The sequence below is a fragment of the Muntiacus reevesi genome, chromosome 17 (genome assembly GCF_963930625.1).
Source record: "Muntiacus reevesi chromosome 17, mMunRee1.1, whole genome shotgun sequence".
Classification (NCBI taxonomy): Eukaryota; Metazoa; Chordata; class Mammalia; order Artiodactyla; family Cervidae; genus Muntiacus; species Muntiacus reevesi.
This window is the reverse complement of record NC_089265.1, coordinates 20,752,518-20,774,580: the sequence shown is the minus strand read 5'-3', so window position 1 is coordinate 20,774,580 and position 22,063 is coordinate 20,752,518. Positions and strand designations below refer to the sequence as shown.

The 22,063-nt window shown below is 42.7% G+C and overlaps 1 protein-coding gene across 1 annotated transcript in view; it reads left to right on the top strand.

The window, feature by feature from the left end:
- MTAP (methylthioadenosine phosphorylase) overlaps positions 1-22,063 on the top strand; it is a 42,502-nt gene that overhangs the window by 8,647 nt on the left and 11,792 nt on the right. The window contains exons 2-5 of the mRNA XM_065908004.1: positions 3,049-3,135; positions 4,284-4,342; positions 8,523-8,690; positions 21,042-21,144. Coding sequence (XP_065764076.1) covers positions 3,049-3,135; positions 4,284-4,342; positions 8,523-8,690; positions 21,042-21,144 — 417 coding nt within the window. The remainder of the gene's footprint in view (positions 1-3,048; positions 3,136-4,283; positions 4,343-8,522; positions 8,691-21,041; positions 21,145-22,063) is intronic.

Below are 22,063 nucleotides of genomic sequence, written 5' to 3'. Positions count from 1 at the left end.
TTGAAAAGACCCTGATGTTGGGAAAAGTTGAAGGCAGGAGAAGGGGATGACAGAGGATGAGATGGTTGGATGGCATCACTGACTCAGTGGACATGAGTCTGAGCATGCTCCGGGAGTTGGTGATGGACAGAGAGGCCTGGCATGCTGCAGTCCATGGGGTCATAAAGAGTCGGAGCGGACATGACTGGACTGAACTGAACTGGGGAATGACAGGATTATGCCACTGGTGCTTGGGAGTTTCATCGCTTAGTTGTACTTTACCGTGGAACCAGCAGGTGGCGACTTTGCCACATCTTTTCACTGCGGGCCTCCCTATGCAGCAAGAGAAAGGTGAGTGAGTGAATTCCCTGGTTTGGCTCAGTTGCTACAGTTCTGTATCCCTTATAAGATAATGGGTTTTCATAAACCACTGAAGCCATTTTGACTGGACAGGCTCTCCTACAGATAATTCCAGTACTAGAGACCATATCCTGGCCTTTCTGAGTTGTAACAGCTCTTGTTTTCACACCCAGTACTAAAATAAATGAAATTAAAAGACGTTTGCTCCTTGGAAGGAAAGCTGTGACCAACCTAGACAGTGTATTAAAAAGCAAAGACATCACTTTGCTGACAAAGGTCTGTATAGTCAAAGCTATAGCTTTTCCAGTAGTCATGTACAGATATGACAGCCCATAAAAGACTGAGCTTCAAAGAACTGATGCTTTCAAATTATGCTGGAGAAGACTTGAGAGTCCCTTAGACTGCAAGGAGATCAAACCAATCAATCCTAAAGGAAATCAACGCTAAATATTCACTGGAAGGACTGACGCTGACGCTCCAATACTTTGGCCACCTGATGTGATGAGCTGACTCGTTGGAAAACACCCTGATGCTGGGAAAGATTGAGGGCAGGAGGAGAAAGGGATGGCAGAGGATTAGATGGTTGGATGGCATCATCAAGTCAATGGACATGAATTTGAGCAAACTCCAGGAGACAGTGGAGGACAGAGGAACCTGGTGTGCTGTGTAGTTCATGGTGTTAGAAATATTTGGACACGACTTCGCAATTGAACAACTAAATCTTGCTCACCAGGGCTGAGTTAATAGCTACCTAGTGCATGGTCACTATGCAGCCAGAGTGGTATGGGCTGAAGCTTGGAGCAGCTGAGGGTGGGCTCCAGGGCACTGAACTTTAGAAAGACCCCACCTGGCCTTATTCAACGCTATGGTGCTGGGCTAGCTTGCCTAAACAGAGAGTGGTTTCACAGCCAAGTCAGGTTTGTTTTGTCTGTACGAGTGAGTCCATCGTTAAATCCAGAATGGGAGATGCCTTGGCCCGAAGAAACAGCCAAGTCAAAGTGGTAGTATTTTTTTAAAAATTAAAAAGAAACCCGAAAAACCACGAAGTTTCCATCCGTAGCAGAATCCCCAAAAGTAGGCTGAGAGTGATTTCAGAGTCATCAACTGAATTTAGCGGTCTAGGTGATGACATGGGCTGGACAGTTCATTACAGCCCCTACCCATCCGAGCTGTGATCTGTGAGGCTTTGGCAGTACATAAAATGATAAACTGGAGATGCCAGCTGGAGGAAGGGTTAGGATTTCATAAAACAGTGTGATTTTAAAATTTTCTACTGCACTGGAATGATTTAAACCTACTGACTTAAGTGAAGGAACACTTCCATTGATTTGAAAACTGCGATACTGTACTGGTTAATCTGTACCCATGATTAACACAGCAGAAAATGTTGAATTGCTACACGATATTTAACCTGTTGTGGTTTCAACAATGTGCCACAAGGTGGCAGCAACCTCAAAAACTGGTTCAGCCACCTGATGTGGGAGCGCTTTCAAAGTGCTGTCATATAATCTGAGTTTGTAAAAATTTTAAAGCTCTTTGTAAAAATCTTAATTCTGCTTTTTCTTACTGTGCTGATGTCTTTTTCTAGGAAATAGAGCTAGTGGGGTAAATGCTTTCCCACATATTAGTATAAATCAACTTGTGTAACCCTATCTGAAAGTTATTTAATTTGGATATTCAGTTAATTCTTAACTTTGAAAATTTTTTTCTCAAGGAGCTTTCTTTCGTTGAATAGAAATTTTACTCAAGTGGCAGTAGATTTAAAGCTGTTCATTGAAAAAAAAATGCTCAGGTGACTTTTCATTAGGTTTCTAGCAATGAGTCATCTCTGTAGCTTATTGCTGACGATTTAATATTTTTCCTTTAGGAAGTATCAGCCCAGGGAAACCTTGCTAATGATTTTAGCTATTTAATTTTTAGTTTACAGTTAATCAGTTATCTTTGTAATTGTTATTGTTCTTGTGTCTTAATTATCAAATTAGATTAACTCTAGAGGGTAATATCAGGTTTTTTTAATTCAAATTAATCGCTGTGGACAAGCACAATAAAGTTAATCTCTGGAAAACGCAATATAACACTTAAAAGTAATTTGGGACTACAGCCTTTGAATTACTTATATTTCCATATAGAGAATGATAGTTGGATTTCATAGATATACATGAGGCTAACTTTAAGTGCTTTTCCATATTCCTCTGTGATCCCTTACAGCTCTGATTTTAGTGGCATAGGAAAGAAAATCTCTCATTTCTTTACAAGTGGGGTAATGAGAAATCCTTACCAAATAGGAATACTGTTTTCTATCCTAGTTGTCTTTTGAACATTTATTCCATTACTCACTCAATAAAGATAATAAAATTGGTTAGAAACTACTTTCTCCAACCATATTTACTTATCTTTATGTTTGGTTTTATAACTTAAACTAGTTAAAGTACTTTTCTATGCTAATTTGTTATTCAGATAGTCAGCAAAAATGTGATTTAGTCCAAAAAGGTGACTCATGCTTTAGTTATTTCTCGAATACAGAAGGCTTTCGAATATTTGTTGAATAAATGACGGCTTTTCAGTAATGCTCAGATTTTTAAAAATAATTTAGGGCTTAGCAGGAATAGAGAAGAGCATATAAGTATGGATAAATTAATTTGCTTAAAATAATGAATTTGTTTCTACTGAAAATGATCAAATGTGGTATCTTTTTCTTGTCTCCTTTAGATTGGAGTAATTGGTGGAACAGGCCTAGATGATCCAGAAATCTTAGAGGGAAGAACTGAAAAATATGTGGATACTCCATTTGGCAAGGTATCCAGTTTGTGGAGACATACTAGCTTTTTTCTTTTTCCTTGCTAGCTTGATTTAAGTTACAACAGAATTTTAATTGCTTTTGTCTTGGCAGCACAGGGCTGCCTGCCCCAGGCGGAGAGGGGCCAGGAGTTCTGCCAACTGAGAAGGTGTCCCTAAGGATGCCTAGTACTTGACTACCGAGAACATGGCTTTTAAATACGTACAAATAATTTCTTAATTATATCCCTAGAAGCCAGATGCTCATTTCACACACAGGAACTGTACCCTCTAGATCCGTGCATTCAAATCAGCTTCTAATTTGGGGCCTGTCGGTCATGCCACAGTCTTTAACAAACAGGAGGAAATATCAAATGGTCTTTTCTTAGTAAACCCTGGCTCAAGGGGGGGCTTTCGAGGGGACTGAGAACACAACTGCAGAACTGAATTGGAAGTAAAGCATTCCTCCTTGTCTATTAAGAGGAGGCGGTTTAGTTTTCCCAGACCATGCGTCATCCAGCCAAGGGGGAGGGTGTCTGTCTGTCTTCTCCTAATTCCATAGGGGTACTTCCAAACATCTGGTCCCTCTGATCCTCCTACAAAGATCCCTGCATCTGGCAATCCCAACCCAAATCCTCCTTTTCAGCCAGGTCCTTAGATTTGATCTCTCATCCTCCCAAGTCCTGCTGTCAGCTCGCTGACATGTTTTCTTAACGTCCTAGGTTCTCAGACCTTTATCTGAGACCTAGTTAACACAGCGAATGATTCCAGTACTAAGTTCATAAACTCCCTGAGAGTGGCTGCCTACTCCTTTTGCATTTCACTCTCACACCTGTTCTTGAACCTGCCAAATACCCTTGACACATCTGTGTATGATCAGTCTGGCATCAGAGTCCCCGGCGGTGCTTGCTACGAATAGATCTTACTAAGTGTTACCTACCCACGCATCCTTCTCAGTCTTACATGTCTCCGTGCTGGTAGACAGCTCAGTAAGTACTGAGTGATTAAGTTGAACCATCAAATCTAGACTCTTACGTCTTTAAAGTATATCTTCAGACCTCAGGTTTCTATGAATCCTACTGTAGTTGAGCAATTGACATGGCAGCTTTTTTTGGTTGTTCTATGTATATTCAAATCACTGACTTGTAACCATTTTTCATTATGTGCAGCCTTCTGATGCCTTAGTTTTGGGGAAGATAAAGAATGTTGATTGCGTCCTCCTTGCAAGGTAAGGTATTTCAATCTTTTGAGTGTTACTACTAAAGGACAGTTTAACTTAAATTCTGAAAAGAGTATTGATGCAGGTATGAGTTTTTAATGTGTTGGTGGAACCATAGTATCAGTCATCTTTATTGCTTATGGTTTGGGGGTAGGTTTTACTGACTTTGGAGATTAAAGATCTTGCCCATGCCCCCTTCAGTTCAGTCGCTCAGTCATGTCCAACTCTTTGCGACCCCATCAATCGCAGCACGCCAGGCCTCCCTGTCCATCACCAACTCCCGGAGTCCACTCAAACTCATGTCCATCGAGTCGGTAATGCCATCCAGCCATCTCATCCTCTGTCGTCCCCTTCTCCTTCTGCCCCCAGTCCCTCCCAGCATCAGGGTCTTTTCCAGTGAGTCAACTCTTCGCATGAGGTGGCCAAAGTATTGGAGTTTCAGCTTCAGCATCAGTCCTTCCAATGAATATTCAGGACTGATCTCCTTTAGGATGGACTGGTTGGATCTCCTTGCAGTCCAAGGGACTCTCAAGAGTCTTCTCCAACACCATAGTTCAAAAGCATCAATTTTTCGGCGTTCAGCTTTCTTCACAGTCCAACTCTCACATCCTTACATGACCACTGGAAAAACTATAGCCTTGACCAGACGGACCTTTGTTGGCAAAGTAATGTCTCTGCTTTTTAATATGCTATCTAGGTTGGACATAACTTTCCTTCCAAGGAGTAAGCGTCTTTTAATTTCATGGCTGCAGTCACCATCCACAGTGATTTTGGAACCCCAAAAATAAAGTCAGCCACTTAGGTTGGGAAAATGCTTAGAAGAATCTAATGACTGATGGCGATGATTTGACTAAACTTGAAGCTCTGCTTTCAGTTCTAGCAGCAAGAGGAAATGTTTTCTTCTGTTCTTTTTTGTCTTTTATCAAGATCAAGAAAAACTGTTTTATTCGTGACCCCTTGTTTAATAATAGTTCTGGATTTTGGGGAGGGGGTTTCAGGTCCCTGAAGTTGAGTTCTCTATGGTGTCTATACCCTTGTTCCCTTGACAAGGTTCATGCTCTTCCGTAAAGAAAGGTGCAACTAATTTTTCACAGTTAGAAATGAGTGAGACTGCATATATTAGCCTTCTATTGCTGCATAACAAATGACCACAGATTTAGCAGCCTAAAACAGCATACATTTATCCCACAGTTTCCAAGTAACCAGAGTGTGGCCACAGCTCATTTATTTCCTCTTCAGGGTTACACAAGGTCACATGGGTATATTTAAGTGCTTGTTCTTATCTGGAGCTCCAGGTCCATGTTCAAGCTCCCATAGTAATCAGCAGAACTCAGTTCCTCAGGGTTGAAGGACTGAGGCTGTCACTCCTAGAGGCTGGCCATGTTCCCTGCGTTGTGGCTGTCCCCATGGCCATTTCAGGAGACAGCAACTTGCTTCTGCAAAGCCAGTGGGAGGTCTCTAGTGCATGCTGGAAGGAGGGGCCTGATCGTGGGAGTGACCTCCAGCTCCTGTGTGCTGTGTTCTGTTGGTTAGAAGCATCTCGGGTCCACCCGCAGTCGAGAAGGAAGGAATTATTCAGAGTATGAAAATGAAGAGCGCCCTAAGGTCTGTGCCACACTGCAATTTTGAAACAGAAGTGGCTTTGATGAAACCAGTAAAGCTAAACTTTAGTTTTAGATGGTCACACAGGGTTGACTTCAGGCAACCTTCTTGTTAATCTGTGGTCATTGCTGGAGAAACACTTCATTTCTTCCAGACTCTTAAGAGAAGGTGGTTGGTGTGGTAGCCCCATGGTGAAGGTTTTATACTCCTACCAGCTGACCTGAAGTGTGTTGGATTGTGAACCACTCTATGTAGTGGTTCATAACTCCTTTTGATGTTTCAAGAAAATTTTCTATTGAGAAAACAGGATTTCTATTGAAAATCTAATCAGAGATTTGGAGACCAGCCTTAGAAAAATGCATGTAGTCCACTCTCATTGGAGATTTTAGTTACCCACAGTCAACTGTGGTCCAAAAATATTAAATGGAAAATCTAGAAATAATTCATAAGTTTTAATTTCTGTGCCATCCTGCTCCGTCTGCTTGGACCAGGAATCACCCTTTATCCACAGTATCCACCTGTTGTAGGAAAAAACTGCATATATGGAAGTCAGTATTACCTGCATTTTCAGCAGCCACAGGGGGTCCTGTAATGCATTTCCTGTGGATAAGGAGAGGCTACTGTACTTTCTGGGCATTCATGGACTTCCACCTTCTGAGAGGCCATTTTTGACCTTGGGGTAAAAACCCTGATATGCTATGCTTATCTGCAGTTATGTACAAATATTTTTGATAGTCTTAATTCTGTTGTTAGTGATCAGAAGAGATAAAGTTATTTCAAAATATAAAATATGGAATGACATAAGAGATACTGCATAACAACCCTGGTTTTTATTATCTATTTTAACAAATTCCACCCCCCCAAAAAAAAAAGAGAGAGAGCTGAGTGACTTTGAAGTCACATAGCTAGTAAGTGGCAGAGGTAGGATTTATACCCAGGCAGTTTACTTCAAAGCCCAAGCTTTAAATCATTATGGTACAAAGTAAGATTTTTCTGTGTCAGTTACTTCCTTGGGAGCGTGCTTATTGCATTATTATGTGTGAAGACCACTGGTCTCCTGACACTTAGCCTTGTTATAGTCAAACATGACCCGTGATGTCTGTAGTTTTTCAAGCAGCTCAGGATAATTTTAACTCTGAAATACTGCTTGTAAACATACTCTCTAATGTGTGAATTTTTTAAAAATAATTTTAGAAATTGGGTTCCCTTCACTGGCTGTTTACTGGCACACTGGGTGGATGGGTGTGGGTGGATGAGAGAGAGGGGGTGGGGGGAAAGAATGTGTGAGTACTCAGTTTTTTGTCCAATGAATGAACTACTCACATGGCAAGGCCAGTTCTAGGTGCCAGCAGAGAAGGCAGATAAGGGCCTCTCCCTCTCAGCACTGATGAAGATGGGTGTTGAGAAGGAAATACATAGTCTGAGTGGCCAGTAGGAGCTAGGAAGAAAAATAAGGTCGGGGCAGCGATGTGCTGTAGATGCCGTGGTCACGGGAAGCGCGCCTCTGGGGAGGTGGGTGGGGGCCAAGCCTGACAGGAGTGAGTGCAGTCGCGCGGCCAGGCCGGGAGAGGCGGGCGGGAGCAGGCAGAAGCGGCCACTTGCGGCCTGGGCCCAGATGACCTGAGCGCCATGGTAAGGTGTTTGGATTTTGTGTGAAGTGTGACAGGAAATCTTTAGAGGCAGTATGAAGTTTGCTGGGGCTGCCACGGTAAGAAGCCACGGGCTGAGTGACACGGGAATTTCTTTCCTCACAGTCCTGGCGGCCAGAGGTCCAAGACCAGAGGGATCGGTAGGGTTGGTTCCTTCTGAGTTTAGGAGGGAGGGGTCTGCTCCAGGGCCCTCTCTTTGGCTTGCAGAGGACTGTCTTCTCCCGGAATCTTCACATGTTCCTCTCTGTGTGTGTCTGTCCAGATTTCCTTTTATAGGGACACCATTTGTGTTGGATTAGGACCCACCCTAATGGGTGGGTAACTTAATTACCTCATTAAAGAGCCTGTCTCCAAATACAGTCATGTTCTGACGTACCGGGGGTTAGGACTTCAGCCTAAGAATTTGGAGGGGACGTGATTCAGCCCCTAACAGTGGTGACCATACCTGCTGATGTCAAGCAGCTGGGAAATCTAGTATGTTAAATGTTTCAAAATTTAATTTCATTTGGGTGATCGGGCAGAAAGGAAGAGAGAGATTAAACTGGAAACTTCAGTTTCTATTTCTGTCTGTGTGTTTCTTCTTGAGCAACTCTTGTTTTCTGTGTAGGGGAGACCAGATGCCTCGGATTCTGGGGTATTGGTGCCCCACAGGATAGACGTGGCATGTCTTCCCGGGGAGTGAATTCTAAGTTAGCTGTTACCTACTCTCGATAGGAAAGTCAATATGGAGAGTAAAATGAGTCTGCACTTTGAAACCAAATAGTTTGTACTTCAAGTAGGCCGGTAATTGCCTGACCTGTTTGCGTTCTTCCTCTGCCAAGGAAAGCCCTTTGGTGGAAAGGGCTGGAAGGCATTGCTCTAAATGAGTTTTAAATGCTCTATAATGAGTGTTCAAATGCCCTGCTCACTCCTCTAACATGTTTACCCTCTGTCCTCAGGCATGGGAGGCAACATACCATCATGCCTTCGAAAGTCAACTATCAGGCGAACATCTGGGCTCTGAAGGAGGAGGGTTGTACCCATGTCATAGTGACCACAGCTTGCGGTTCCTTGAAGGAAGAGATTCAGCCTGGCGACATCATCATCATTGATCAGTTCATTGACAGGTGAGCAGTCACCGAAATGCTTCAGGCTCCTGTAAGATCATTCCCAGCCCCGGTGGATAGTGTGGGGACTTGGGGGAGAGGCGGCACAGGCCTACAGAAACAGAATAATTCTCGTGAACTCTCAAGTTCCTAATTCCCAGCTTCAACATTTATCAGTTTGTAACTTTAAAAGATAAGAATTCTTTAAAAAATAGATTACTTCATATTTCTTTAGAATTAGGTATCTAGGCAATATTTTTTTCCCTGTTGTCTCACAAACGTTTTGTAGTTGATTTGTTCAAATGAAGATCCAAAGAAGCCTGTTTTTGTTTTTCTTTTCTCCTATAGTCTTCCCCACATGCTAGATTTTACTGATTGCATCCTCAAGTGTCATTTAGTGTCTTCCTCTGTCCCCTGCATTTACCTTGTAAAACAGTGCTTAATTCGGGAGGCCTGATCAGAACCAGGTTCGAATTTGTGGCAAGAATCTTTCTGCATCATATCAGGAGGCACGTATTGTCGGTTGTCTTTTTCTGATGTTAAGATCAATAGTTTGTTCATGGACTAGGGATTTTTTGTTACTTAATTGCACAAGGAATATATAATATTCCTTTACTAAAATATTAAACAAGAATGGACTGCCAAGATCCTGGGCTTTGCATTTGGAAGTAGGTGAAGAAAGGACGAGAGAGAGTGGATGGTGTCCTAGGAATCCCATCCACACACTGCCTTCACCTCCCATTCCTGCTGGGAGTAACCGCCTCTTGGAATGCACTCGATGGAGACAGGTAACTGCACTCTGCTACCTGAGAATGGGGAGAAGTACCACAGAGAGTAAACCACTCAGTAGCTCCTATCAGAGTCTGCCATCCAGTCACTCAGACCATCACCTCAGTCCATCCTGCTCTTCCAGTCTGCTGGCTATGCGCTCGCTATACCCAGTGCCTCCCCTACCGCATCTGTTACAGGACAAAAGTTTATTCAATCCTATTCTGTGTCTTCTGTTTTCACGGATTTATTTTTTATTTTTATTTTTTCCTTTTATCTTTATTAGTTGGAGGCTAATTACAATATTGTAGTGGTTTTTGCCATACATTGACATGAAATGTTTTCACGAATTTAAAATGATCTCTAGTCCATCGGGAACATTCTCGAATGTTTCCTGATCAAATGAAGCTACTAACTTCACTTTCACTTTTCACTTTCATGCATTGGAGAAGGAAATGGCAACCCACTCCAGTGTTCTTGCCTGGAGAATCCCAGGGACAAGGAGCCTGGTGGGCTGCCGCCTATGGGGTTGCACAGAGTCAGACACGACTGAAGCGACTTAGCAGCAGCAGTAACAGCTTGAACCAAATGAAACTGCTTTTTCTGTAAGTTAGAAATGGTTGAATATCAGCAGTTTCATGTGGTTCAATCTAATAATGTAGACAGACTAAAATCATTACCTGCCCCTTTAATTTTTTCCAGTCACTTTTCTGCATCTGACACTACATGTTTTACTATTTCCCCTCTAGAATGTAAACTGTGTGAAGGTTACAGATCCCGTATATCCTCTTTGCCACTTTATCCCCAACACCCACCACACTACCTGGCCTGTGGTTGTTCAGTCAGTAGTTTTTGAGTGATTGAGAGAACATGATTGTTCGAAGGGAGAGGGATTGAGGCTATAGTCTCTGTTTAGGGGACATCTTGATCAAAATCTCTATGGCTGTCAAAGACGTATGTTTGGGGTAATGACTTAAGAGAATGGGTGTAATGTGGTTTTTTAATAATGCAATACACAAAACTCTAGAATGATGTGGATTTATAAAGTATTGTATATGATACTGGAAAGAAAAGTTTGGCTTGGTTACTAAGCCTGGGATTAGTTTGTTACTTAAGTGGTGTAACTGTACACTGTTATTTCCCAGATCTTTTTCTCATGTAGTAAATGTAGATGTTTCACATACTGGCTCCCAAGAAAGCATTTGGGGCACAAAGAGAATAGAAAGAGTATTGCCATCAGATCTGGTTTCTTCCTGTCTTGGCACTTAACTGTGTGACCTTAAAATCTTCTGGTATCTGTTTGCTCCTATGTGCCATGTCCATTAACCTGCCTCCTTATTCTCGACTTAGCGAGTGCCTTTAATGGAATCTAGCTTATGTTACCTGCCCAATAAATGCCTTTACTGTGATTCTGGGCTGGAGTATGTCTACTAGTTAACATCACTTGGTAAAGACAGAAGAAAAGATCTGTTTAAAGGGAGAGTCCCCTAAGAATGCAATCTCAAATTTTATATTGATTATATAGCAGTAACATTTTTTAGATATTATGTTACATAAAGCTAATTTTACCTATTTCTCTTATACTTTTTTGATTATATATTTAACTTTCATTATATTGCTCTTGGAGAGCATCTTCTAAGTATTACTGCTGCTGGCTGAGCTGTGTAGTTCCTGTTAACCAGGCTTGAGAATGTCTTATAGGATAGGAGAATCAGAACTTTTTGCCTTGTGAGAAATGGCCTAGGTGTGTTGTACTGATAGTACTTTATTATTTTAACATAGTAAATCCTGGTGTGTTGAGGCAGGCACCTCCACTTACTCCTGTCATCAGGGATGAATGGTGAGCTGGAGGCTGTGCTGTTTATAGACGGAGTGCCCATAGCTGTAACCACAGCCTCAACATGTTCAAGAGATTTGCAACATCCTGCCAAGCTGCACAGTGAGCTAGAAGGATTCATCCTGGCTCTGTTTGGCCTCAGGCAGATCCTTTCACCCATGTGGGCTTTGGTCCTCTCTTCAGAATTACAAGTTGAATTCTGTCACTTAAGCTCCTTTTCCTTGAACGATCCATGGGTTCTTCTTCAGGGATTGATCTGGAAACACATATTTGCCTACTGCTATAACTTTGCCGGCACATCATCTAAGAAACAATGTCCTCATCCTAAAGTGTCTTCAGAGGCTAGAAGGATTGTTTTAATCTCTGACATACATTCATGATAAAGAATCAAAAGGGAAGAGTGCGGCAATTCTTTTTTAATAGATGACAGAACTGGAACCTCTTGCTTTCTCTGCCCTCGGTGCTTAGCATAGGGGAAAAAAGACATCAACCTGGCCTCTCACCTATGCCGTGCATACCTTAGAGGTCATTAAGATTTAAGAGTGACAGGCATCTTTGATTTTTATGGTTTTTTAAAATCACTGGATTTTTATAAGCTAAAAATGAAAATGTATCTGACAGGCTGAAAGTTCTTTTAAGAAAATAAGATCTTTCTCTTCTAAAAATCATTGGGATTGCTCATGCCACATTCCAGCTTGTGAAAACTTGAAAGCCTGGGCATGAGAAGAGGGGAATCCTGGGTGTGGCTGACCTTGAGAAATCAGAACAACAGAGAGATGGGGAGAGTGGTTCCAGTATTTTGGGGTGTATCCTCTTAGTCCTTCTGTTTCTCAGACACGCAAGGAAATAACCTTTGCTGATGCGCAAAGTGAAACTAATCATTCATTTGTGATTAGCGCTACTGTGTAAAGGAAAAATGGATGTGGATCTAGCACTTAAAGCTGAAAGGAGGAGTCCTTTTGTCATTTTTCCATGTGTGTTACACAGTGACAGGTTTCCCAGTGACTCTTCCCTCATCCTGGCTCACATGGGCAATATTCTTCACAAACCAAAAACAGTTAACTCATTCCAGGGACCTGTAAGAGGCTCACCCCCAGTGCTGTGGGCCTCCTGATGTGCTGGTTTGGTTAATCCCTTTCTTCTGCTTGGCGGAGGGCTCCAGTAGCGGAGCCATGAGTCATTTGGCAATTCAGGATCAAACATGGTTAAGCCTGGGGCTTGTTCTGCTTCTTGACCATCATTTAACAGTCCATATGAACGGTGGAGAGAATGTGGCTTAAGAGAACGCTGTGAGGCTATTTCTACTTTAGAAGGATCTTATAAGGGAGACGCTCCCAAGATTCATAATCTGGGGTACTTCTGTGGTACAAGTCTGTGTCTGAGCAGGGCACACCTGCTTCTCACAGCATCACTGCTGGGGAAGCAGGACTCTCTGAGCGAGGGAGAGAAGAGATCTCACAGGAAATCCTAGTCCATGCCCCTCCCCAGGATCTGGCTTTGCTCAGGAAGCTGAGACAGCAGTCTAAAAGCTCAGCTACTCTCAGGTTTTCACTAGGCTTTTCAGATTGTTTCTCTGCCTCCTTATGTCTTCTGCTCTCCCGTGCCTATTTGCCACCACTCAGCTCGCAGTTGGGACAGTCAGCTGGCTTTGTTTGTTCATTGGTTCTGCTTCCCTCCCTTCCCGCTGATAGAAGCACTCCCCTCCTTTGAGCCCAGCAGGATCAGTGATAGGTGTTCTATGGAGCTGGGTCCTCCCTGGCTGAGGTTTGGTGATGGCTCCACATAAGACTAGCCAAATTCTGAGACGAGACTTAGAAATTTAGAGGCACGACTATGCGTTTACTTGGGTTTTGTTTATCTTTGCTTTTCAGCCTTGCAGGTAAAGACATAACCATCCCTCACATCCTACCCCACTTTTAAAGCCTGACTTTAATGATACATTATAAATGGAGTGTAGAGGTGACCTCTGATGAGATTTTTGCCATTACAGAGCAAGCAACACTGTTTCACCATTAGCTCCTTTTTTCAAAGCATGAAGCATTTTGTTGTCTCTTCCTGTTTTCCTTCTGTTGTCCATCCCTGCCATTGTAGACAAGTTAGATACTTCTACAAATTCATTTGTCTTTGGGGTCGGGAGGGGGCTGATTATATGGCCTTTCACCCCAAACTAGTAACTGTCCACGCCATGGGAGACGCATGTGGGCAGGGGATTCTAGCAATTTCCACAAATGACCTTTCTCCTCTTCACCGTCAATCCTGATTATTATCATTGAAGGGAATTCAACTTACACATTTATTAAAGGAACAATTAGATCTGCAGAGTGTTTGGAAAGATGCCCACATTATATTAGGTTTTAAAAAAATGCAAACTAGTCGGATCTCTTAAATTGCTTCTATTTCTACCAGAAATATCTCAAGGTGAGGCTGGGTAACATCCATGAGAGTAAGAATAAGATTCTTTCTTTTTAATAGTGGCCTCTTAAGGGGTGTTTTTTGTTTGTTTGTTTTAACAACGAGAAAAGTATGACCAAAATATTAAGATTTTAAAAAGGCAGGAAGTAATTCCGAATGCCAGGTGTTTTCTGCAAAACGCTGTTAACACACTGGCCTGCGGCCCCTGGTTAGGTTCTACTAAAAGAATGCGGTAGAAGTCCTAGCTTGGCAGTGAGGACATCCAAGATTGTTTCCTGGCTCTGCCCCCAAATTCCTGTGTCACTTAGTGTCCCATCTGCTAAGTGAGGGTGCTGGATTGATTCCTAAGAGTTCTGATGTCCGCCCTCTTAAGAGAATTCTTTTCTCGCTAGCGTCGGGAGAGGCTGGGGGTTGGGATAAGCGTTGGCTGGTGATGGCAGGCTTACTCATCAGGAAAGTCCCGCTGTAACAGTGGTAAGGGATTATGTCAGTTTATTTCCCTCTCCTAAAGACACAGCCCTGGCGTGGGCTTCCCCCACCGTGTCATAGTGCAAAGTTCTTCTTCCCCACCCTTGGGAGGTCAGCCTGGGGAGGCTGAGATTGTACTAATGTCAGATTCTTAGTCCTTCGGCCTCCTGGGCAGGGGGTGGGTTCTCACCACTAGAAATGGAAGTTTATGATAAAGAATTATAATACAGGAAACCTCTGCTCAGCTCTTTCTCCCATTCCTGTCAGCAGTTATTTTAAAACCTTTCTGTTCTCCCACAGCTTCCTGCTCATATCCTTCACTCTTGGTTGAAAGTTTTGCCTCTTTACAAGAAAACAGATGTTCTTAGGCATAAACACATCGTCTTCCTTCACCCTCCGTTTCACTAGTTACTTGCATCCCTGTTTGTCATCATAATGTTGTCCTTGAAGTTCCCTGTGTGAGGTTAACTCTTGTCCTTGCTCTGCAGCCTGCCTTCTCACCTTCTATCCTTACTCTAGTTTAAAAATGCTAATAAGCTCCCAGTGTTTGAGTTCCTACCAAGTGCCACAAATCAATTAACCCTGTTTATAGCTCAGTCGGTAAAGAATCTGCCTGCAATGCAGGAGACCCGGGTTTGATTCATGGGTCAGGAAGATCCCTTGGAGAAGGAAATGGCAATCCACTCCAGTATTCTTGCCTGGAAAATCCCATGGACAGAGAAGCCTGGTGGGCTACAGTCCATGGGGTCGCAAGAGTCAGACACGACTTAGCAACTACACCACCACTGCATATAAGGATCACTTCTTCAGTTTAAATTGATATTACTTAAGCTTAGAATTACTGGTCATTTGCTAATAAGTGGAACCTATGGGATCTGAATTTGGGTTCATCTCCAAAGACTATGACCTCAGCCACTCCTGATCTGTGGACTTCCCAGGTCTGTCCTCTCCCTTGAGATCCACACTGGCTGCCAGATACAGGACAAGGTCCCAAAAACATCTCACACTTTGTAATTCAAGTGTATGTTATCAGCTCAAGTGTATAATATTGTATATTAATACACATATGGACTCTAGAAATATGGTACAGATGAACCTATTTGCAAAGCAGAAATAGAGGCACATAGAGAAAAAAGGTATGGATACCAAGGTGGGAAAGAAGTGGGATGAACTGGGAAGTTGGGATTGACATATATCCACTGCTCTGCACAAACCAGGTAACTAGTGAGAACCTGCTGTCCACCACTGGTAGCTCTTAACTCAGCCCTCTGTGACAACCTGAATGGGAAGGAAGTCCAAAAAAGAGGGGATGTTTGTATAATGCATGCACTTCACTGTACAGCAGAAACTTAACACAACATGGTAAACCAACTATACTCCAATAAAAAACTGCTTTGAAAAAGACTGAAGTATCCCCCTTGGTTGTCTTCTAACCCGTAACTCCCCCCATCCCAAGCTCCCTCTTCTGCACTTGGTAAGTTGCTGTGCTGGTAATACCATGGCCCTGTCGTCCGCCGCGTGGTCACTGCTGAGGATCTAGCACCCCACATCCATTTGGTCTCCAAGTCGCACCCGTATGTGCCCTGAATCCACCCTGACCGTCACCACTGCCCTCATCTGGGTCATTAATGTTTCTTAACATTTTTGCTTCTCTCAGCTTGACTCCCTGGTTTCCATACTACTCCTGGAAATAGAAAGAAAGACACAGTCACAAGAGAGCTGGAGACCAAACCCAAACATCTGCTGCCTCTGGGAGGGCTTGCCCTGAAATCTGTTACTGTAATTTGATGTAATTTTGCCTTGTTCCTTTGTCATTAATGGTAATGATCTTTGATGTAAACTTAAAACTGTCTTGTCCCCTTTGTGGTAGTTTCTTCACTGCTTTTGTACTTTGCATCCCTGCTCATTTTCCTTTCCCCAGTGAAGTATTAATGTTTATTATCTGGTCATCTCTGGTCTTTGGAACATGAAGTTATTTCTGGATATTTATGAAGGGGGGGAATACTGAGTTCTTCCCATCCATGAGATGCTGTTAGGTCCTGGGTAATAAACAATCACATATGTATTACTGGTAGAGATGCTTAGAATCATAAAAGGCAATCTGCCATATAACTAAAGTTTTAAATATGCATGCCTTTCCAACCAGCCTTCCCCTTTTGCAATTTGTAATCTTAAGAATAACTGCACCAAATGATGCATTTTTCAGTTAGGGGTTCTCCTGAGATAGACTGGACAGACCTTAAGAGATGTGGGTGGAATCATTACCCCGAAACCAAGCTCCTCATAAGGAGCCCTTCGCACTACTTTGCTGGTAAATTCACTGCCTGGTGTCCCTGTGTGCTGAGGCTTATGGACATGTCCTGTGCTCCAGAACTGCCTTGGAGTGTGCAGGTGTGTGTTCCTGCTGTGGGACAAGTGCTTTCTCTCACTTGTCTGCAACTCAGCATTTCTTCAAAGGAAAACTGTTAACAGATAACAATCTTTGTGTGCAGACTCAAGGGTCTTGATCCTGAAAGAACCTACCAGTCAGTCTTTCTCTGCGTTTTGTTCCCTGCTGTGTCTGAAAGTGCCCGATGTTCTCTCCTTGATGGCCTTGAACTCATTTCCCTTGCCTATACACACTATAATTTTGTCTCCTTCACTCTTCCATGGCAGTTTGTTGTTTGTTTTCTCACTTTTCTTATCACATACGCCTTTTGGGGGGTACCCTTGACTTGAGGCCCACGTACAAGTCACCCTTGGAGACTGGTAGAGGAGAAGTTCAGAAGCAGATTTTTGACCGGCAGGGATTACTTGGGCTGAGCACTTGGTTCGTGTGTTCTCTGTCTTCACGCTGACTCTATTTCCCCTTCGTGTCCCCATTTTAAATATGAGAAGACTGATAAGAGATGGGGGGAGACAGAGGTCAGGGTGACTTTCCTGCAGGCACACAGCCAGCCAGGGAGTGGTAAAGCCAGCCAGCTGATCAGTCCCTGAAGTGTATTTCCAGTGGGTGTCCCAGGATGATGGTGGGGTTGGGAGTGAGAATTAGCAGTCCCTTTGCCCCACTAGGAGGGTTCACCAGTTGAAGCAAGAGTTGGAGGCAGACCTCTGGCATCAGATCTTTATTACCAGAGAAGTTACACTGTTAACCAGGTTAAACCATATGAGCACATGTATTAGCTTCCTTTTGCTGCTGTAACAAATTACCACAAATGCAGTGGCTTAAACAACATAATATTATTAGCTAATTCTGTCGGGTAGGAGTATAACATGGGTCTCAGTGGGCTGAAATCAAGGGCTGAATTCCTTTCTGGAAGCTCAGGAGAATCCCTTTGCTTGTTCTTCGTCACCTGCATTCTTGGCTCCTGGTCCCCTTCCATCTGCAAGGGAAGACAATGTATGTTCTGGGCATTAAGGGTATGGATATTCGGGGGTATGGTGGGAGGCCTTATTCTGCTTGCTACCACATGCCACTTTTACAGGTTGGTAGGACGGAGCCACTGCCCCCAAACTATCATCCTTGGGCTAGGTTGCTTCTAGCAACTGGATGATCCTTCCTGTTTCTCTCGCCCACAGTCTAGAACACTGCTTCCCAACGAATCCAGCCAGTCTGACGTTGTCTAAGGCAAATTTTTTCCCTATGGCTCAGGAATGTATTTCAGTTCTATCTCTTGATGGAAGGAAAAAGATATCCCATTAAGGCCCCCTTTTATCAGGGAAAGATGCTCACTTGGGCACTGCTCCAGATCTAGGGAAATCTGCAGGTGTCTCCCATTGATGGGCTCCATATGCTTGCTTCTGCTGCACCTGCATCCATCTGTAATGTGACTTGTGTGAATCTGTGTGCCGGATGGTTTGTTCCCTCACTAATCCTCATAGTAGTGGTGCATTGTAACAACTATTGTTTATCCCCAAACTCACACATTTGACATAAAAAAAATGGAGGAGTTATTGCATCTGCCTGTTGTAATGTAGCATCTGGAGATTTCTGTGACTCTGTTTTCATATTTAAACAAGGGTGTAAGTGTATGTTGTTAATACTCACCTTATGAAGAAAGAACTCACAGAGGTTAAGTAATTTGCTCAAGGACACATGAAAAATCAGTAACAAGATTGAAATCCGTGTACAGAACTGAGGATGAGCCACTATTCTGTCTACAGAAGAGCTTTTTTTTGACTAGAGATTAGGAGTGAACAGGAAGGAGTCCCCATCAACACAGGCTCAATCAGGTAACATTTCCCACTGTGTGGAACGTCCCTTGCTTCTTTCAGACTTGAGAACCTGTGACTTCTATTTCAAGTTCTCAGGGGGAGGATAAGAGATCTTAAAATTACTTGTATTTTCATTTTAGAATTTCCCTTGGGTGGTGCCCTCCAGTCCCTTCACTTGTGGTTGCATACCTCATTGTTCTTGATCTGAATTTCACTCAGCATTATCATGCCTCATTTTATGCAGTATCTGAGTATTCACAGTGATTTAAATTCAGATCATTACTTGAATGTATTGCGATCTGAGTTATGCAGAACACCATGACTAGGTGGGCAGGCTGCGTGAAGAGATGTTTCTCATCAGCATTTTCCTTGCTGAGATCTTAAGAGTACAACCCTGAAACTATTAGACATATGGGCATTAAAGTCCCCAGGTCTTCCTTGGCGCTACCCCTCCTGCAAGGCTGGGTGTGCTGAGGGCCAGCTACAGCTTCTCCTTGGTGCTGACTCCTGATTCAGCCTCCAGCTCAGACCTCAGTTCTGAGCTGCCGTGGGGTAGCTGGGCCTCAGGGCTGACTTAATCCCCATAGCACTCTTACAAATGGGTGGTGAACACCACATTTTATAACTGGAAAATGAAGAATCAAAAAGATACGGTGGTTGTGCTATAAACCATAGAGGTGGAAGTTGGGGGACTTTGTTTAAAGAGAAAAATGTAAAATGTTCCAGCTGAGAGGGAATTAAAACTGTAGGTAGTTAATATCACGTGTTTATAGCATAACATAAAGGATAATTAACACATTATTATTGTTGCTTAGTCACCAAGTCAGGTCTGACTCATTTGCGACCCCATGGACTGTAGCCTGCCAGGCTCCTCTGTCCATGGTATTTCCCAGGCAAGAATACTGGAGTGGGTTGCCATTTACTTCTCCAAGGGATCTTGCCAAGCCAGATGCATCTCTTGCATCTCCTTCATTGGCAGAAAGATTCTTTACCACTGAGCCATCTGGGAAGCCCAATAGTGATGTCTTAATGTAAATGTTTAGAACAGAGAGAGGAGTAATTAGGCAAAAAAGGGATGGAGAGAGAGAGGGACAGAATAGATAAGATGGGTGTTACTGCATAGGTGTCTACTGGGGTATAGCCCCTGAAGTGTTCCGTGGCCCTGTTTTCACATTTAATCATGGTTGTAAATAGGATTATTGCTAATATTTGACTCACTGAAGGCTGAAACCAAGCCAAAGCTGGACTATGTGGCTCCATTTTATTAGTCAGTTTTACAAAAAGAAAAAAGCCTCTGTTTATATAGGCTGGAAGAGTCATTTGACCTGTTCTTCAACCCCATCTGGAATTGCTTGGGGTTAACTTAGCCTTTCCCTTAAGACTCATGTGATAAGGGGGTTGAGAGGAGCATGGACTTTGTTTTCATTCCTCCCAAGTTCTGAGGCCTAATCTCTGAGAGAGGTGGCTTTGATGCCAGCTGGTATCACCATTTAATGTGTGATGGAGAGGAAGTAACAGGCTAACTTTGAGAGGTGGATATGCCAGCTGTGTAAACTGAACCAGAATATTTCTCCATGCTGCTCTCTACCCTCCCAGTAGAAGTAGAAATGAAGTGATGTACCTTCAGCTGTTGGTTTTCCCATGCCCTGTTGCTACGCTGCTCTCCCCTCTCTAGGAAAATGAGGACTCTTTCCTATATTACTCATGAGTTCAAGTTTAGAACAGTGCAATGGATATAAAAAGTGCTTTATTCTGAAAACTTTGAGAGAGAAGTTGCTGGGTGACTTGGCACTGGGTTCATTTTGGACTCTCTTATGGACTCAAAAATGTTTTATCAGAAAGTTAACTTTAGAACTTTCATGAGACTTTAGAATTAATTCTGGCAGGCAGACGCACAACTTTAAGCAAGACAGCAGAGACAGATGCTTCAAGATGCAGAGCCAGATGAATGGCTGCTTTCTTCAATGGATCAAAGGCATGAAAAAATAAGGTTGAGGGTGGAGGGCAGGAGTTACTCTCAGTTTAGTGACAGGGCAGTCAAGTGCAAACAAAATTTGAACCTTGGACCTTGTTTGGAATATGAAAAAACCAATCAACAGTTTTTTAAAAAAAGAAAAAAGATTTTTTATTTTTTGAGGACACCAGGGAAATTGACACATGGTCTATATATTAGACAATACTTAGGAATTGTCATTTTTATCAACTGTGATAATGACATTGCCATGGAAAATCATCTGTATACTTTAGCCCATCTGAAGTAGGGATAAAGTGACAAAGTCTGGGATTTGCAATAAATGAAGTAGGTTTGGCGAAATTTAGGAAATTGTTGAATCTAAATATATATAAGGGGTTCACTATACAATCCTCTGGATCTGAGATGACGGAAAATGCTCATACCTGGCCTCTTGAGCCCACAGTTGACTTGATGTTCAATGTGGTTATCCTGTCATAGTCACCAGACCACAGATACTTAACTCCTGTTGGGGAGTAGGTTGCTGCCAACCCAGAGCCAGAAAAGTCAAGTACCATCAAGAAGCTCTCTCTCTTTTTTAAAACAGTTTCTTTCAGCTTATCCAGAACTACGGATTCTAGAGGGAGGACCAAGATACTAACCTAGATACAACTGATTACAAGCTCTGAAGGGTGGAGAGGTAATTTTTAAAAAAAATAACTTTTTTTACTTTATTTTGTAGGACTACCAGAAGGCTTCAGACCTTCTATGATGGAAATCATTCCTGTGCCAGAGGAGTGTGCCATATTCCAATGGCTGAACCATTCTGCCCTAAAACAAGAGAGGTTCGTAGTCTTTCTGGAAGGTGCGCCAGAATAAACCACGAGGGCTTGGGGTGGCATCTACAGACAGATTAGTTGGCCAAGCATGTGGTCTCTCTTCCCCTCTCTAGTTTGATGCTTATGCAAAGTTTTAGGAAGAGTTGTTTCCCTTTGTTAATAATCCCTCCACTACTCTCAGTCATCTGTAAACTGAATCGCTCTAGTTGCAACCTGCCTTTTTTTTTTTTTTTTTTTAATAAGTTTTTATTTTACCCAGGTTGGATGCATGAGACAAGTGCTCGGGGCTGGTGCACTGGGAAGACCCAGAGGGATGGGGTGGGCAGGGAGGAGGGAGGGGGGATCGGGATGGGGAACACATGTAAATCCATGGCTGACTCATGTCAGTGTATGGCAAAAACCACTACAATATTGTAAAGTAATTAGCCTCCAACTAATAAAAATAAATGGAGAAAAAAGAAGTTTTTATTTTAGTGTCAGGATACCTTGATACCTTTTAAAATAATTTAGACAGCATAATATGGAGTGTACACTCTGGAACCAGACTTCTTAGGATCGGGTCTTTATTCTTCAGCTTAATTGTTGCTTGTTTCTAGATCAGAACCTTGGACTCTGGTTTCCTCATTTATAAAATAAAGTAATGATAACATATTGATACCTTACAGGACTGTGAAGGATAAAAGAGTAACTTACTTATAAAGTGCTTTGAGTGATGCCTGTCAGTTATAAGACATCTAGTGACTGGTAACTGCTTTTATGAATTAAATTATTAATAATCTATAAATAGTCAGATTGGCATCATTTGCCTTTGAGCTGAGTTTGACTTTTCCTGTCCAGCCTCCTCTCCTCTCCAGGATTATAGTAAGATCTCAGGACTGTAGAGGCAACCCTTACAAAAGCCAGTGGTGGTATACAGTGAGAAATC